The sequence below is a fragment of the Lynx rufus genome, unplaced genomic scaffold (genome assembly GCF_022079265.1).
Source record: "Lynx rufus isolate CCGP_SWC_20201006 ecotype Redwood Valley unplaced genomic scaffold, mLynRuf1.p SCAF_3, whole genome shotgun sequence".
NCBI lineage: Eukaryota > Metazoa > Chordata > Mammalia > Carnivora > Felidae > Lynx > Lynx rufus.
In genome coordinates, this window is record NW_025814845.1 from 201,246,703 (window position 1) to 201,264,460 (window position 17,758).

The 17,758-nt window shown below is 58.5% G+C and overlaps 1 protein-coding gene across 1 annotated transcript in view; it reads right to left on the bottom strand.

The window, feature by feature from the left end:
* The window catches only part of ARHGEF10 (Rho guanine nucleotide exchange factor 10), a 92,016-nt gene that overhangs the window by 21,352 nt on the left and 52,906 nt on the right, over window positions 1-17,758 (bottom strand). The window contains exons 18-25 of the mRNA XM_047092012.1: window positions 15,575-15,747; window positions 10,444-10,559; window positions 9,931-10,058; window positions 9,669-9,769; window positions 6,682-6,803; window positions 5,075-5,161; window positions 2,037-2,227; window positions 1,377-1,534 (exon numbers count right to left, since the gene is read on the bottom strand). Coding sequence (XP_046947968.1) covers window positions 1,377-1,534; window positions 2,037-2,227; window positions 5,075-5,161; window positions 6,682-6,803; window positions 9,669-9,769; window positions 9,931-10,058; window positions 10,444-10,559; window positions 15,575-15,747 — 1,076 coding nt within the window. The remainder of the gene's footprint in view (window positions 1-1,376; window positions 1,535-2,036; window positions 2,228-5,074; window positions 5,162-6,681; window positions 6,804-9,668; window positions 9,770-9,930; window positions 10,059-10,443; window positions 10,560-15,574; window positions 15,748-17,758) is intronic.

The following is a 17,758-nucleotide window of genomic DNA, read 5'->3' on the forward strand; positions in this document are numbered from 1 at the left end:
GGCGGGGGCGGGGGTGGGTTCCCGGGGTGGACCACAGGTGGGCAGGAGCTGGGGGGGGGGGGTGTTCCCAGGGTGGACCACAGGCGGGCAGGAGCCGGGGCGGGGGTGGGGGTGGGTTCCGGGGTGGACCACAGGTGGGCAGGTGCCGGTGGGGGGGGGGCATCCCCAGGGTGGACCACAGGAGGGCAGGAGCCAGGGTGGGGGTTCCCGGGGTGGACCTCAGGCAGGCAGGCAGGTATCAGGAACAGAAAGGACCCAGGGGGGCCAGGCAACCCCCATTCCTTAAGGGGCCTCAGCCCTTGGCTTCCCTCACTCAACCCTTCCGATAAATTTGCCATTTTACTTTTCCTCGTCGGGGACCCAACTGGACACGGGGCTGCCCAGTTGCCGTGGAAACCAGGCAGGATGTGCAAACCGCCCAGACTGGGCAGAGGAAGGGTAGGTAGGGCGCTGAGCGCTCGCACGTACCGTGTCAGGTGGGGCCCCGTGACGGGATCAGCGCCCTTGCAAGAAGGGGGCGCCCCAGAGCGCGTGCTCCGTCTGCCGCGTGAGGACCCTGTCCCGCGGTGGGGAGGCGCCCTCCACAGCAGAAAGCGACTCTCCCCAGGGACCCGCTGCCACACCCTGCTCAGGCCCCGCTCTGTGGCATCTGCTATGGCGCCGAGCCAGCCAAGACACGACGTCTCAGCGCTGAGGCCCCGGCACGGCAATCCCACGTGTCCGTGTAACCCCCGGACGAGAGGTGCAGGGAGGCCCGCCGGCCAGGGGTGAGGTGAGGAGGAGCCCCTGAGGACAAGAGCTTCCGCAAAGGGGCGACAGTCCGTCAGATCAGAACTGGCAGGAGCAGGTGTGGACACAAGGCCCCCTGCCTCTGCCTCTGAGAGCTGCAGCCCGGGGGCCCCGGGGAAGAGACGCCCACCGGCCCCTCTGCTGTCACCAGAAGCCACTGGAATGCTCAGCCAAGCCTGTGACAAGAGAAGGAGCCTGAGGAGGAGGGACGACGGCCGGGCTGGTGGGCTGGTGACAACCTCGCGTAGCCGCTCACCCGGGTGGCCTGCGGTGCCCCCCCTCCCCCGGGTAAGAGAGCCTTGCGGGGCCGGGGGACAGAATCGTGGCTGCGGGGAGACAGACGCACACAGAGGAAGGTACTTGGCGGCCTGCTAAGGGGTCACCAGGAGACCGTCCTCTGAAACAGCTTCCCGCCTGTGCGGCTGGGGTGCTCCTTTCGGGGCTGGGAAGTCACGTGCCCGGGACAGGTGGGGGTAAGCGCTGGCGGGGGACGTGACCCAGAAGCACACAGCTCAGTCCACAGCAAACCCCCGGACACAGCCACGAGACCGGCCGCGCAGACGCACGCACAGAGCAGACGCAATTACCTTCCGCCTTCTGGTAGACAGCCACGGCCCCGTTGACCAGGCCGGCATACAGGCTCTGGGCTGCGCAGGCAAGGCTCATGACCGTGGACTTGTCCGGGGTAAAGAAGTGCTGCAGACGCACCTTCTTGGAGCCTTGGCTGCTCTTGTAAATGGAGATGCTTCGAGAGAAGAACGCAAACCTTGTCAGTGCATTTGCTCGGGAAGGAAGGGCAGCCTCATCTCATCACAAAGTGCTCGTGACGCCCCAGCCCTTCCCGCCTCCTCCCGCCCTGGGCAGAAACGCTGCTGCCTCTCAGCCCCCTTCGCTTCATTTTAAAGGAGAAAGTTTGGGTTACACAGATTTTAAAAAATTACTTCTTTCAATCTATCTTAAAACTTCGTATCAGGAAAACCATGTTAACTTTCCTTTAAAAGGTGTCTGTGTTCAATATGTTTACAGCACAGACTCTGGCCGTGTTTTTTCCAAAACATGAAGAGAAAGGTACTTTTGAAATCAGGGATAAGAAGAAACACGTCAGGGGAAGCGCCAGGCTGCACGGGCGCACTTGCTGGTCGTGTCAAAGGTCAGCGACCCCAGCCACTCTCGCCACGCAGTGTCACCCAACAGGTGGAGCAGGTGACCGTCCGGCTCCTCGTCACGGAGTGGCACGCGGGCCTCACCTCCCCTCCTCAGTGCCCAGGCAGATGGTGGGCACGCCCGGCGCCCTCCCGGCCGCGGCCCCGGGCTCCGCAGGGATGAACACCATGCACAGCGTCCGAGACTCCACGTTGAAGCACTCGATGACTTTGGGGCTGGAGCTTTGAAAGGAGACGATGGCGATCTGGCCCATCTGACTGGTGCAGCTTCCAATCTGAGGCAGGGGTGGGGTGGGGGGTGGGGGGGAGAGAGGAGCGGCTAGGAGCTTCCACAGCAGCTTTGGATCTGAGGCAGGGGTGGGGGGTGAAGAGCCCTGGGAGATTCCAAGGCAGCTTCGGATCTGAGGCAGGGGTTGGGGGGGGGGGGGGAGGAGCACTCGGAGCTTCCACAGTAGCTTCAGATCTGAGGCAGGGGTGGGGGAGGGAGGAGCACTGGGAGCTTCCACAGCAGCTTTGGATCTGAGGCAGGGGTGGGGGGGGGAGGAGCACTGGGAGCTTCCACAGCAGCTTCGGATCTGAGGCAGGGGTGGGGAGGGGAGGAGCACTGGGAGCTTCCACAGCAGCTTCGGATCTGAGGCAGGGGTGGGGGGGGGAGGAGCACTGGGAGCTTCCACAGCAGCTTCGGATCTGAGGCAGGGGTGGGGAGGGGAGGAGCACTGGGAGCTTCCACAGCAGCTTCGGATCTGAGGCGGGGGTGGGGGGGGGAGGAGCACTGGGAGCTTCCACAGCAGCTTCGGATCTGAGGCGGGGGTGGGGGGGGAGGAGCACTGGGAGCTTCCACAGCAGCTTCGGATCTGAGGCAGGGGTGGGGAGGGGAGGAGCGGCTGGGAGCTTCCACGGCAGCTTCGGATCTGAGGCAGGGGTGGGGGGGGGAGGAGCACTGGGAGCTTCCACAGCAGCTTCGGATCTGAGGCGGGGGTGGGGGGGGAGGAGCACTGGGAGCTTCCACAGCAGCTTCGGATCTGAGGCGGGGGTGGGGGGGGAGGAGCGGCTGGGAGCTTCCACGGCAGCTTCGGATCTGAGGCGGGGGTGGGGGGGGGGGAGGAGCACTGGGAGCTTCCACAGCAGCTTCGGATCTGAGGCAGGGGTGGGGAGGGGAGGAGCGGCTGGGAGCTTCCACGGCAGCTTCGGATCTGAGGCAGGGGTGGGGGGGGGAGGAGCACTGGGAGCTTCCACAGCAGCTTCGGATCTGAGGCAGGGGTGGGGAGGGGAGGAGCGGCTGGGAGCTTCCACGGCAGCTTCGGATCTGAGGCGGGGGTGGGGGGGGAGGAGCACTGGGAGCTTCCACAGCAGCTTCGGATCTGAGGCAGGGGTGGGGGGGGGGGGAGGTGCACTGGGAGCTTCCACAGCACGCGGAGGCCTGACAGTCCATGGCAAGGAGAGAACCGACATGCCCACGAGGGCCGGCGCGATTAAGAGGGTCAGGGGCGCCTAAACGGTCTGCCGTCAGAGCACATTTCTCTTCAACTCACGAGGCTACTCTTCCCGTTAATTCTCGTAACAGGAGGGGGGTTTCGGCTTTTTACAATTCGTGTTTCCATCCCTGAAAGCCCGCGTCCGCGGCACCACACAGGTGACGGCCAGCTCAGACACCACTTGAGTCCTAAGTACACGAATACCGAGTCTCAGCACTTTAACGCTAACGCTCACCTAGAAAAACGAGCGCTTGAGACGAGGCAGCGTCAGAACGCCTCCCCGCGTGGTCACCAGCGTTCGCGTGCGAGGCCGTGTGCGGGCGCCTGTGACACCTGTGTCACCGCGGGGAGGCCCGCGAACCTATCTGCCGGGTCACTGAACACACTCGGCAAACTTCGTTTCCAATTTGAAGTTAAACTGTTGGTTTACTTATTATTTTTATTTTTGAGAGAGAGAGACATGCACAGAGTGTGAGTGGGGGAGAGGCAGAGAGAGAGGGAGACACAGAATCTGACACAGATTCCAGGCTCCCGATGCGGGGCTCGAACTCCTGAAGCATGAGATCGTGACCCGAGCCAGTCGGACGCTGAACCGACTGAGCCACCCGGACGCCCCCAACTTAAATTGTTGTTTAAGTGGGAAAGAGTGGGATCTTGCTCTCGGAAGAACTGACCCCACAGAGCTCGCGAGGTGCTGGAGGGGAAAGTTGGCCGGGTAGGTGGTGTTTAGGCTTCACAGACCCTTCGTCCTTCGCGCCGGCTTTGCAAATGTTGCCACACTCCCCTGACCCCTCCTGCGGTGTCTCCACGCTCACATAAGCGTCCCGCTCGGACAGCCTTCCAGGCGAACGGTGCCACCAGCTGGCCCTGCTCTGACCGGCAGGGGCGGGGTGCGACCAGGAGAGGGAGTGAGGTACCCATTCCACGTCGGACTGGTGGGAAAACTCTCTTAACGTTCAAAAACCTTAGGGAGATAAGCCCGTCCCACCCTCGGTGGCTGAGTGCACAGAATGAAGCGGCCCCTTCTGCGCACTCAGGGAGGCCACTGACCACACAGAGGCGCTGGCTGGGGGCAGGAGAGGTCGCCTGAGCGCTGGGCACCTCGGAGCTGTAAGACAGCAGGGCGCCCGTCGGGGAGGAGGCCGGGGGAGCGTAGGGAGCGGGGCACAGGAGACCTCCAAACACAGTGCACGGGGATGCACTTTGGGTGCAGGAACCAGAAACCCCGCTTCAACTGCAGGGTAGTCCAAATGCAACACTTCATTTGAACAAATTAACTACTAAGTTTCCAGCGTAAAGAAGCCAGCAACGGCTTGGACAGGGAAAAAAGAAATCTCGTGCGATTTAACTGAAGAAATATTTAAATTCCTATATTCGTTAAGTTGGTTGAATCTACCCTGGTAAAGTCTTAGATGAGAAAGAAAAGGCAGGGAGACTCGCACATCTTTCCCGAAAGTGTTCAGTCCCCTCTCCTGGTCCATGACTTCCGTGTTTATAAACACAGCCCAGGACACGCGGGCAGCGGACACGCGGGCAGCGAGCACGCGTTCCAAGTCTGAACCTTTCAAACCTACGGCTTCTCGTCACGCGCGGCCCATGGACCCTGATTCTTCAGGGACCCGCATTAAAGCACGCAGCGCGTCTTACCCACAGGAAACCGTGCGCTGTGGACGACGAATCCGGCTGAACCTCATTAGTCACGCAGGGCTCAGGATTGTAGGCGGCACATTCGATCTAGCGGGAATAAAATCAAATGCCCACATTTAACACAGGACCAGGAGGTGTCCAGACGCCACGGTACCTTGAGCGGATGACAGACTTCTGACACTGACACAAAAACCGCAGGTGATTACGTATTAGAGATTAGAATGGGAGGAAAAAAGCAGACTAAAATCGGCTTTTTGGAGGCAACCCTCTAAGGAGCCACATGGGTCATCACTTGAGTATCTTCGGACCCCAGGACGCACCGCAAACGTCTCGGGGAGCACAGGCGGCTGCGGCGTCCCGGATGCTGGTGGCGTGGGCACGCGGACGCGCGGTCCTGCCCTCTGCCTGCCAGCCCGCCTCCCTGGGGAGCCGCAGGGGGCCCGGGCTCCAGGCCCAGGTGTTGGCCTGAGACCAGGAAGCAGGAATGTCTTTACTTGTTTCTCACGGGAGGACACATCCACATGTCCCCGAAGATACCCGCTGTGGTGCCTCGACAGGCAGCACAGGACCACGAACAAAACAGCCCCTCGACCCAGACTAGCTTCAGCAACCAGTGTGCGACCCTTCAGGCAAACACGAGGCCTCTGATTGTGACCCACTGTGGGAACTGGGGGCCGCCCTCTGACTGTGACCCACTGACCGTGACCCACGGCGGGAACTGGATGCCGCCCTCTGACTGTGACCCACTGTGGGAACTGGAGGCCGCCCTCTGACTGTGACCCACTGACCGTGACCCCCTGTGGGAACTGGGTGCCGCCCTCTGACTGTGACCCACTGACCGTGACCCACGGCGGGAACTGGAGGCCGCCCTCTGACTGTCACCCACTGACTGTGACCCACGGCGGGAACTGGAGGCCGCCCTCTGACTGTGACCCACTGACCGTGACCCACGGCGGGAACTGGATGCCGCCCTCTGTGACCCACTGTGGGAACTGGAGGCCACCCTCTGACTGTCACCCACTGACCGTGACCCACTGTGGGAACTGGATGCCGCCCTCTGACTGTGACCCACTGTGGGAAGTGGAGGCCGCCCTCTGACTGTGACCCACTGACCGTGACCCACGGCGGGAACTGGATGCCGCCCTCTGACTGTGACCCACTGTGGGAAGTGGAGGCCGCCCTCTGACTGTGACCCACTGACCGTGACCCACGGCGGGAACTGGATGCCGCCCTCTGACTGTGACACACTGTGGGAACTGGAGGCTTCCCTCTGACTGTGACCCACTGACCGTGACCTACAGTGGGACCTGGATGCCGCCAAGCCAAGGGCAGCTGAGCCCACAGGTCTGAGACGTGTGCCCTGGGAGGACTAAGGGTGCCCTGCAGGCATCAGATGCGCGACAAAGCCCCCGCGCCAGGCCGACGGCTGAGCAGAAAGGCAGGTCTCGCCTTCGTGCTCTAATGATCCTAACTGGCTCCCCGCCACACAGCCACGGACAAGGGGAAACCGTAGTTGACTTGGGGCGACAACATGGGGCGCTGTCCCCATCCAGACCAAGAGGACACATAGACAGCGGGCCCTGTCTCCCGGTCCGCCCTCCTGTCACCTTGAACTCCTGCTGCTTGGCCACCGTCACTGCCATGTGTCCCACGAGGAGGGGGTGTCTCTCCTTCTTAATCTGATTCCCGTCATCCTCCACGCAGAACCAGCCCATGTGGTTCTCCTCCTCTGTGGTCAGGTCAGAGAGAACGGGGAAGGACAGCTGAGCCATCGGCAGCTTCCTGGGGGCCCTGTGGAGCCCAGGCTCGGGCCACCCTTCCCCCCCAACTTGTGTGCATGGACCCCAGGCTCGCCACCCCCCCTGCCCTGCGTGCATAACCCAGGCTCAGCCCCCCAACCCCACCCTGCGCGCGCAGACCCCAGGCTCGGGCCTGCTATCCTGCGTGCAGACCCCAGACTCGGGCCCCCTGCCCTGTGTGCGTGGACCCCAGACTCGGGCCTCCTCTCTTGAGCACGGACTCCAGGCTCGGGCCCCCCTGCCCCGTGCGCACGCACTGCATGCTCAGCGCCCCCCTCCCCCGCACTGAGCGTGCGGACCCCAGGCTCGGACCTCCTATCCTGCGTGCGGACCCCAGGCTTGGGGCCCCCCACCCTGCGTGCACGCACCCCATGCTCAGCACCCCCCCCCCCCACATTGAGCGCACGGACCCCAGGCTCAGGCCTCCTGTCTTGCGCACGGACTCCAGGCTCGGGCCCCCGCACTGCGCGCACGCACCCCATGCTCAGCCCCCCACCCCCGCCCTGTGCACACGCACCCCATGCTCAGCCCCCCTCCCCTGCCCTGCGCGCACGCACCCCATGCTCAGCCCCCCTCCCCTGCCCTGCGCGTACGCACCCCATGCTCAGCGCCCCTCCCCTGCCCTGCGCGCACGCACCCCATGCTCAGCGCCCCTCCCCTGCCCTGCGCGCACGCACCCCATGCTCAGCCCCCCCTCCCCTGCCCTGCGCGCACGCACCCCATGCTCAGCCCCCCTCCCCTGCCTTGCGCGCACGCACCCCATGCTCAGCGCCCCTCCCCTGCCCTGCGCGCACGCACCCCATGCTCAGCCCCCCCTCCCCTGCCCTGCGCGCGCGCACCCCATGCTCAGCCCCCCTCCCCTGCCCTGCGCGCGCGCACCCCATGCTCAGCCCCCCACCCCTGCCCTGCGCGCGCGCACCCCATGCTCAGCGCCCCCCCTGCCCTGCGCGCGCGCACCCCATGCTCAGCGCCCCCGCTGCCCTGCGCGTGCGCACCCCATGCTCAGCCCCACCTCCCCTGCCCTGCGTGCACACACCCCATGCTCAGCGCCCCCCCTGCCCTGCGTGTGCGCACCCCATGCTCAGCGCCCCCCCTGCCCTGCGCGTGCGCACCCCATGCTCAGCCCCACCTCCCCTGCCCTGCGTGCACACACCCCATGCTCAGCCCCCCCCCCCACATTGAGCACGCGGATCCAGCCTCGGGCTCCTGCCCTGGGCGTGTGGACCCCAGACTCGGGCCTCCTCTCTTGAGCGTGGACCCCAGGCTTGGGCCTCCTGCCCTGGGCGCACGGACCCCAGACTCAGGCCTCCTGCCCTGCAGGGGATAGCAGAACTAAACATTCATCTCTGGAAAACAGCACACTCTTTCCTCAAGGGAAAAGCAGTACGTTCGCTGCTTTATCCGAGAAAGCACGTCCGTCCCGCGTTCCGGTGTGCTCCCCGTGACTGCGCTGGCGCAAAGGGCTGAGAGACGTCACTTGTAAAGCACCTGAGGCTGTTTTTCTTGATCCCCTTTTTTTTAAGCAACGGAAATGTCCAGATTCAAATACCACAGATACAGTGAGAGGGTTTTTGACAACGGGACAACGGTATGGGACAAAAAAACAGTGGAAACGAGGACCTATTTTGCTATAGCGCAAGTTGCCCATCTCAGCTCTGGGCTCTTAATGAAAGCTCTTAAAGACACAGAGAGCTCGTTTCCAGGTTCAGCTCACTCCTCAGGGAGCGGGCCGTTTCCGGGGTTGTGGACTTGCTGAGGAGCCTGGCCTGATGAAGCGTTAGATTATTCAGGAGGGAGGGGGGCTCACGTGGGACGAGGGCGCCTCACTCATCACAGCTCCGGGGGCGAGAGCACCACAAGGGCCCAGTTCCCTTCTGTGTCTAATTTTCATTTAACGACCACGTCTCAAAGAGAACTGCACGCACATGTGCACACGCACGCACTATCCAGCGTGAGCTGAGCAACAGACCCGTGTGTGTGAGTCACACACATCTCCCTACGCAGGTCTCGAGAGAGAGGTCTGCCCGATAACGTGGATGGAAAGACAGCAAGGCTTTGGACAAAGGAGCAGGAAAGCAACCATGAGGTCAGCTTGTCTCGGATCAAACTACAGGACTTCCTTTTTCTGCTGCAGGATTGTTGAGGGACTACTCGGTGCCACCCTATACTTTCTCCCAGGTTGGGGAGGGGGAACCACGGCTAGACCCAGACCCGACTCCCGACTCCCGGGCCACAGACTCACGGGCCTTTATCTCGAGTGCTGGCAGTCTCAGCTGATGTCAATGTTTTGTTACAATAAAAGGGGCGGCTTACTTTTTTCTAGGATTCCTAAATTATAACACAGAGGTCTTAAAAAATCACTCATCCTGGAGCCAATTTTTCCCGTTTAAAAACATTCTTTCAGGGACACCTGTGTGGCTCGGCCGGTTAAGCGCCTGACTTCAACTCAGGTCATGATCTCACGGTTCTGTTCGTGAGTTCGAGCCCCATGTCAGGCTCTGTGCTGACAGCTCAGAGCCTGGAACCCGGTTCAGATTCTGTGTCTCTCTCTCTGCCCCTCCGCCGCTCGTGCTCTGCCTCTCTCTCTCTCTCTCAAAAGTAGATAAACATTAAAAAAAATAAAAAATAAAAACATTCTTTCAGGTGAATGGATGAATCTATCGTTGAGGTCATTCTCGACCTGGTTTTATCCTCTTAGGCACATATTTCACTGTCACGGAGAAAACGAGGGGACCAGCGGACGCAGCCTGGTCGTGCGACCATCCCTCACTTAGCGCCCATCAGCCCAGTCTTACCCAGGGCGAGCTTGGCCATCTTCAAGTTGTTGGTCCAGGACTCTTTGATGGCAGGCGTGAACGTATTGAACACGGCCGTGAAGAACGTGGGCCGCCCGGACCTGCCAGGGACAGAGGAAAGGCATTCGTGTCCCGCAGTGTGCCCCATCCGGGACACTGCACCCTGCCTGCCCGGCACCATCACCAGACCATGAAGGCTGGCGTCACGGCAGAGCGGGCTCCCCGGCCGGCCAAGGAGGCCCCTGGCAGGGTCACTACTAACTTGTCCTGCTTCCCGGGAAGCTGTAACTGGAGTCTGCAGCAGTCCGCAGCCCTGATCTCCTCTTCTTTCTTCAAGATGAGCCTTTGTAAACCTGACGTCCAGTCGTGGGCTACTGACTGGTTTAGGTTCTGCCAACGAAACACATACGCGCACGCTTTACGTGCGTGAACAAGGTGGGGTCGGCGCAAGGAGGACAGCAAGGCGGGACCAGGAAAGTTCAGAGGAGACAGTAACGCTCTGTTGGATTCCAAACACGAACCCGGGGCTCGGGCCGCGTGCCGGTCTGGCTCACACATGTCTGAGAGGGAACTGCTACTCAAGGCCACGCGCAGACGGAGGACGGCGACCCTGAAATAGTCCCGCCCCACCCGAAACGGGAGAAAACACGCGGTCGGACTGGTTCTTAAAACCACCGTAATCGTCACGTCTGGTGGGACCCGGAGGCACGGCCACGCTCTGACAAGGACTCACAAGTGACAAAAGAATTCCGAGTCACGGGGCTTCGACCGTTACCTGATAGTTCCCCTTGAGGTTACCGATCAGCTGAGAAATCTGACCGATGACGTTCAGGTCATGTAGGAGGTTCTGCAGATCCTGGTACAGCTGTCCCGGCCCCACGTACACCTGGTCTGCAAAACAAGCAAGCAGCACGCACCTGAAGCGCCGTCTGCACCTACGCTGGCGGGGGGAGAAAGCACTAAAATTAAGATTCCGGTCGACTTGGAACGTTTTTAAAAAGTAGGTACTTTCAAGCACTTGGTGGTTTTTCCTTTTCTAAGTTTTAACTGTGGAGTGATTTCAGACATAGAACAAAGACACACAGAGGTCCCCCGCATACGCCCTTCGCCCCGGGACGCCGCGATCTCACGGAGCCACGTGGACACAGCACTGCTAAGTAACCTGCAGCCTCCCCACTCACGTCATCTCGGTGCGCGGTCCCACGCGCACTTAGCTGCTGTGGTCTCCTTAACTCTCCTCCAGTCTAGGCCCGTTCCTTGGGCGTCTGTCTTTCATGACCCAACTTTGTGACCCGAGCCGGTGAGCTGTTTCACGGAACATCTCACGCACTGGCTCTGACGGACGGTTTACCGCTCTGGGTGTTCTCTAAGCCTTGTTGATGTCATTGCGGTAAGCGGTGTCTACACATGGCGCCGGACCCAAACCAAATTTCCCGTAACCAGGGTCATCCGACACCGGAGTGGGCTTCCCAGTGCGCTGTCTCTAACGTGAACAACAGGAACACAGGCAGGACTCTCGTGTCCGGGGGGAGGGGGGAGGGGGGCAGCGTCCCTCCAGGGCCCGCCCCCCCGCTGCCCTGGACTCGGGGCGGCCTGCAGGTCACAGGACGCAGTTCCAAGTATTCTGTCACTTCCCCCCACGGTCACACAGGCAGGATTCGCACACAGAACCACACTCACAGCCCACACTTCGAAGGACGTGCAGTGGTAGCCACACTTCTCTCCCACGTCCACGGAAGTGTACCGCCCTGCGTCCCCTCGACAGTAACTGGCAACAGGCGGAGCAGGAGCTCCGACCCAGGGACGAGGGGAGGCTCCGCTGGGTGAGCAAGAGGTGTCTCTCGGGGTTCACGTTTCCGCGGCACCAGCTTCGCGGCGTCAGCCCGGGAGCCAGTGGTCAGAGCTGCTCTCCGAGCTCAGCACGAGGCTGTGCCGGGTTGGGCATCGACACTCGGTAAACGAAATTGAGTACGTGTGTTGTTAGCCAAAATTATCTTAAATTACAAACGTACTGTTAGGGAAGAACAGGATGTAAAGTTGACCCATGTGACCACGGGGACGGTTTTTCAGGCGTGGCCCAGAAGAAACCAGGTCTCCTGGTTGGTTCCAGGCTCCGCTGACCGTGACTCAGAATCCTTAAGAGTTGTGAACAAGGTGCCCTGTGTTTTCACGGCGCGCGTGGCCCGGCACATGGGGCGGTGGGGGGGACAGAGATCTGAGGCAGGTTCCGAGCTGTCCGTGCAGAGCCCGCCATGGGGCCCCACGAAAATCTGCCACACTCTGGGCAGGTGCCGGTCCCGCCCGCCCTGTGTGCCCCCGAGGACGGACAACTACAGCCATGCCGGTGACTTTCACACTCATCCTCAGGGACAGCGACAGGACGGAATCCTACACAGTCGCACGCACTCCCCCACAACATGCTCAGCCTGCACCCATTTCTCCAGACGTCTGCAGACCTTCTCCTCGGGACGTGCTCAAAGAGGCGACGGTGGGTCTCCTCCAGTGAAGACCCCGTCCCCTCCCCGGCCCCCCTTAGCACAGTTCCCTGAAAACTGGGGGTGCCCCAGACGTGCCGGTGACGGACAGAGGCTGTAAGGACCCTGCATGAGGAAAACCCTGGGGCGCCTGGGGGCTGAGTCGGGTAACCTTCTGACTCCTGATCTCAGCTCAGCTCACGGCCTCACGGTTCGTGAGTTCGAGCCCCACGTCAGGCTCTGCGCTGACAGTGTGGAGCCTGCTCGGGATTCTCTCTCTCCCTCTCTGCCCCTCGCCTGCTTGCGCACGTGAGCTCTCTCTCTCTCAAAATAAATAAATGAACGTTAAAAAAGAAAGAGAAAACACCTTGTCTCTGGCGACAGGTGAATTCATTCTCCCGTGAACGCACTCCCAGACAGGCTGCGGCCCCGTGCACGTAACCCCGCCGCTGGGGTGGAGGCGGCAACGGGGGCTCTGAGGTCGCCAGCTCCGACTCACAGTGTCCGTGAAAACTTTTCAGTCACCCCGGAACAAAGCACGGAATTTTGCGAAATACCTTCAAGAGGCCTGTTTTCTGCAACGAAGCCGTGGGGTCGCAGAGGACCCGGCACGCACCCGGGGGCACCGGCCCCCAGCGCAGACGTTAGCGCCAATGAAATGTCACGGGTCGGGGAGGCGAACCCAGCGGCTCTTCTGGGGACGAGGCGTGTGTGCGGCTCCTGGGGCCCACGCGCGGCGGCCACGCCGGCAGCTCCCGACAGTGGTTGCTACGCAGTGACGCCCACACTCCGTCTCCAGCACTGAATAACACACCGAATTTTCCGGGCTGGCTTTCAGAGCACAGCCATTCCAACAGCAGGAGAGTCATGCGGCTATCCACAGAGCACAATCGTTCCTACTTCGCGGCTCGAAATAATCGAGGCATGACAAATCCAGAGAATCAGAAGGAACACAAGCAGTGTGGGCGCATCTGAAGCCGTTCTATAAAAACCCTGAGCCGCTGGGCACAGGCCTGCTGCACCGTGACTCGTGGACGGGCACGGTTCTATCTGCACGAAAACTAAGCCGCTTGCTGGCCGCAGGCCGGTGCGAAGGAGATCAATACTATGGATCGGCTACACAGACTGGGTCACTTTCTGGCCCCAACAGCAGACTGTCCCTCGTTCCTGATGAGTCTGGACCGGGCGGGATGACCCCTGCTGCAGAACTTGCCAGTGACCACGTTCCCAGCCGGCGCCTCTGGAGCACAGGAGCCCAGACCCCCTGCCCGGAAGCCTGAAATTGCCCCGGAGAAGCCCAACTTGAGTTCGGTCGTCTAACGCACACGGAATCCACACGTTTTAATTTGTTAAAAAAAAATTATCTTTAACCTGGAAGGCATTTAAACCACCAAACACATTTACTCCACACCGGTCTTTTCGGAGCCCAGAGCTAAAATTGTAATCCACCCTGTGGACAGGGAAACCACGGGACTGACGGCCACACAGCAAAGCTGCACCCCTAAACCTGGAACCCAGCAAACAGACGTCCCACAGACATCCGTGTGTGGGGAACTCCTGAACTGTAGTCTCGGTGCCCACCGGACCCCCAGCTCTGGGCAGTGTCTGTCCACCGGTCACCGCCAAGGTAACGCCCACTGTCCACGTAAGGTGGGTGAGCCGTACTGTAGGAACACCATGATAAAAACGTTAACGCTGGGGCGCCTGGGTGGCGCAGTCGGTTGGGCGTCCGACTTCAGCCAGGTCACGATCTCGCGGTCCGTGAGTTCGAGCCCCGCGTCAGGCTCTGGGCTGATAGCTCAGAGCCTGGAGCCTGTTTCCGATTCTGTGTCTCCCTCTCTCTCTGCCCCTCCCCCATTCATGCTCTGTCTCTCTCTGTCCCAAAAATAAATAAACGTTGAAAAAAAAAAAAATTAAAAAAAAAAAAAAAACGTTAACGCTGAAACAAGTAACACGTCCAACACAGAACTGACACCATTAAATGACTGTGTCAGGAAACCGGGACATCAGGGTGGGCAGTGACCCTGCCAAGTGCCCTTCCCAGGACTCCAGGGCCACGAACACTGCTTCCTGGAGCTTCCTTGAGGCCTTTCCATCTGGAAAGCCGCATCCAGAAAATTCCCAATCAAACCCTTCCATGGCCACAGTCTGTTAATGATGGGCGATTCCTCCATGGACGGACAAGCACGTTAACTCTTTCTCCTGGAGAAGCTGGTATCACCTGAACATCACCAGCCACCTTCATTCTGCTCTTTGTTGTTCTGAGAAACAGAGAGTTTACCAAGTAACCAGCAGTGATTCAGTTTTCCTTCTCTGACCCAATGCTTCGTTCTCCCGGTGTCTGACTGCACGTGTAACAGAAGCCACGAGAGCAAGAGGAACATAGGATGAAACTTGGGACAAGGGCCCCTAGGCCCCAAAGCAGCGTCTCAGGTCCCCAAGTCCACGCAGCTCCACACTGACCTTAGAGCCCTTCCTTTCAGACGCGACAATCCCTAGGTTGCCTGGGTGGCTCAGTTGGTTGAGCGTCCGACTTCAGCTCAGGTCATGATCTCACAGTTCGTGGGTTCGAGCCCCACGTTGGGCTCTGTGCTGACACCCAGGAGCCTGGAGACGGCTTCAGATTCTGTGTCTCCCTCTCTCTGCCCCTCCCCCGCTCATGTTCTCTCTTTCAAAATAAATACTTCAAAAGCATTAATGTTTAATATAAAGGCTCATTCCATGCATAAAAAGGCTTACTGAAAGTTCCCATTCATAACTCGGGCAGAGGCCAGCAAGTGAGTGAAACTCAGCCAGGTTTTATTTGGATTAAAAGAGAGAGAGGGAAGGAGAAAGTCATGAATACTATGCTATGTCCAAAATCCACAGTCCAAAGACCACAGTAATATTTAGTAAGAAATATTACACAACTGTTGAAGCATTGCCAAAGTTATCAGGACACCCTTGGCTCATCTCACCCCGTCAGGCGCACAGCCCAGCACCCCCTCCACGAGGAGCCTGGGGAAGAGAGAAAGGGCTTCCCGGGCTGGTCCATGCAGAGCTGAACCTACAACCCAGATCCACACACTCAAGGATGTCCTGTGTGGCAACTCAGTGCACACTCAGGAGACAGGAGCCAGAGCCCTAACTGCTTATGTGGGAAATGCAGAACAGAACAGAAATCAAACCTGGGGAGACTGAATGCACCCATGTGGTGGGGCTTCCCCATAAACCCACAGGATGCACACCAGTGGAGACAAGCTCAAAGATGAGGGTTCAGTCTACACTTGTCAGCCAACATAAAACACAGGCGCCAAAGACGACATCATCCAACGGCCTGACCATCTACCTGGGTCCTTGGATTCATGTTGAGGCCACGGAAACAGGGTCTATTAGGTCAGTGCAGATGCCAGCCCCACGACGCACAAGCACGTTAGTAAAAGTGTCACTTACTTGGCTTAGCGTTGGCAACGACCGCCAGGCTCTCAGGTGGGTACACCGGGGGACACCTGTTTTCTCCAGCACCTTCATTATTGCCGTACTCTATTACTTCTACGTGTCCGAGAGGAACACTCCACTTTAACAAATACCTTTGGCTGGTGGACATCGTGCTGCTGTCCGAGGTGCTGAAACATCGTTATTTCATGGTTAATTACGTGCGCAAGTCTTGATACTTTCTATATCCCTTAGTCAGGTGAGTAACATCCACCTATTGAAACATCCTGCTCATGACCTTCTTACTAACAGTTGCCACTTGGTTCCAGAATGAGGCCTCCCCTTAGATGAGAGGGTAGGAATTCTTCACTGTCTAATCCAGGAAAACGGGAGAACACAAATGCTGATCTCCCAGAAAGTTCTCAGTTTCCCACAAGAGCTTAGAGGGAATGAACTGGAAGACCCCTGATGACTCTTTGAGCAAAGATGCTCGTGGATTCTGGCAAATACTGTTAACAGGGAAACGCTCCTATGTGCACAGAGATATTCTCTGGTCATTTCATTTGAATGAACCTTAAAGTTCCTCGTACTGTTGGTTGCGGTATAAGCATTTTAATAAGATTAAATCATGTCATCATACTCCATGTTTAAAATACTTATTGACTGTGGGGGCAGCTGGGTAGCTCAGTTAGTTGAGCATCCAACTTTGGCCCAGGTCATGATCTTGTGGTTCAGCCTGGAGCTGATTCTGTGTCTTCAGATTCTGTGTCTCCCCCTCTCTCTGCCCCTCCCCTGCTTGTGCTCTGTGTGTCTCTTTCTCTCAAAAGTAAACAAACATTAAAAATATTTTTTACTTATTGACTATGTAGAAATTACACACAAAAAATTCCATGACCTACATAGACTATTTTCTTCTTTAATGATAAAATGAAGCACGCAGAGAAACACACCAAGCATACTGGTTCAGGTAGGTGGAAAATGCCAGAGCAGACACCTGTGTGACCACCCCCCAGTCCAGGCTATAGGGCTGCCAGCACCCTGAGGCCCTCCATGTGACCAGGAAAACCCCACCCCTCTGAAGCAATCAATGTTCTTACTCCTACTGATAATCAGTTTGCTTTCTTTGAGATTTTTTTTTTCCAATCAAAATGTATTTAGGAATAACCAAAATGTCAGACAGCATGCTTTAAACTGAAATCCTTGACCTGATAGGAATCAGCTGGGACCAAAGCTCCTGGACTCCTCTCTGCTATGAAAGGGTTTGCTTTTCAGCTTGTAGCCCACATGGGAAGGGGGAGAAGGCAGAGTTCAGACGCTGGTAGGAAATGAAAGACTGAGTTCTATGAATTAGATGTGCTTTATATTTAAAAATGAAGAGGTTTGTGAACTTGACCTTAAATTTCTACCCATCCTATTTGAATCAAAAATCTTTGCTTCTGCAGAGGTTTGGGATCTCGATGTTCTGAGGTTATCAGGGAGTCTCCTGGGGCTATTTTAACATCTCAGCCAGAGCAAAGTGGGTCCTCCCTTCACCACCTTCCAGGAGAGTCGCTGATAACACATCAGTGGGAACTGAACTGTTCCTCTTTACTCACTTTGTAAAAAGGTGTCAAAACTCGGGATCTATGCCACAGCCCGGGCATTATTTTAAAAAATAGACCTGGCAGCTAACACAGCTACATCCATTTTTAAGGATTCATTCGTTTCTTATTCGGCTTGAAGTTTTTAAAATTACATACAAATTTCAAAAGAACCAAATGGACGCGGCTCCTTTGGTGGATCATGCACCTGGGCTGCCCACGAGACGCTGCATGATGCCACGTGCAGGGAGGGTGACCCTCCCACTACATTCAGACAAAGGTTGCTTACGAACAGCAAATACGTTGGGCGAGAAACACCCACATCTGCTCTGTGCTGAGCTGTCTACAAAGTCATCTCACTGTGTGACCTCATCTTTCATGGCGGCACCTCCCGGGCAGGCAGGGGGCGTCTGGGGCAGCCTCGTGCCCAGAGCCAGTGTGGGGAAAAGGCACTGGCTTCACCTGGACATGGGGGGTGGGGGCGCTTCCTGGGCAGTTAAGCCTGGGAGCCATGCTGCTAACCACGTGCCATTAACTTCCGTGTTGCAGGAAGCAGCACATGGGCTGGGAAGCCAAGAGCAGAAAGGTCTCGCTGGGGAGACACACCCCGCAAGCCTCCCCA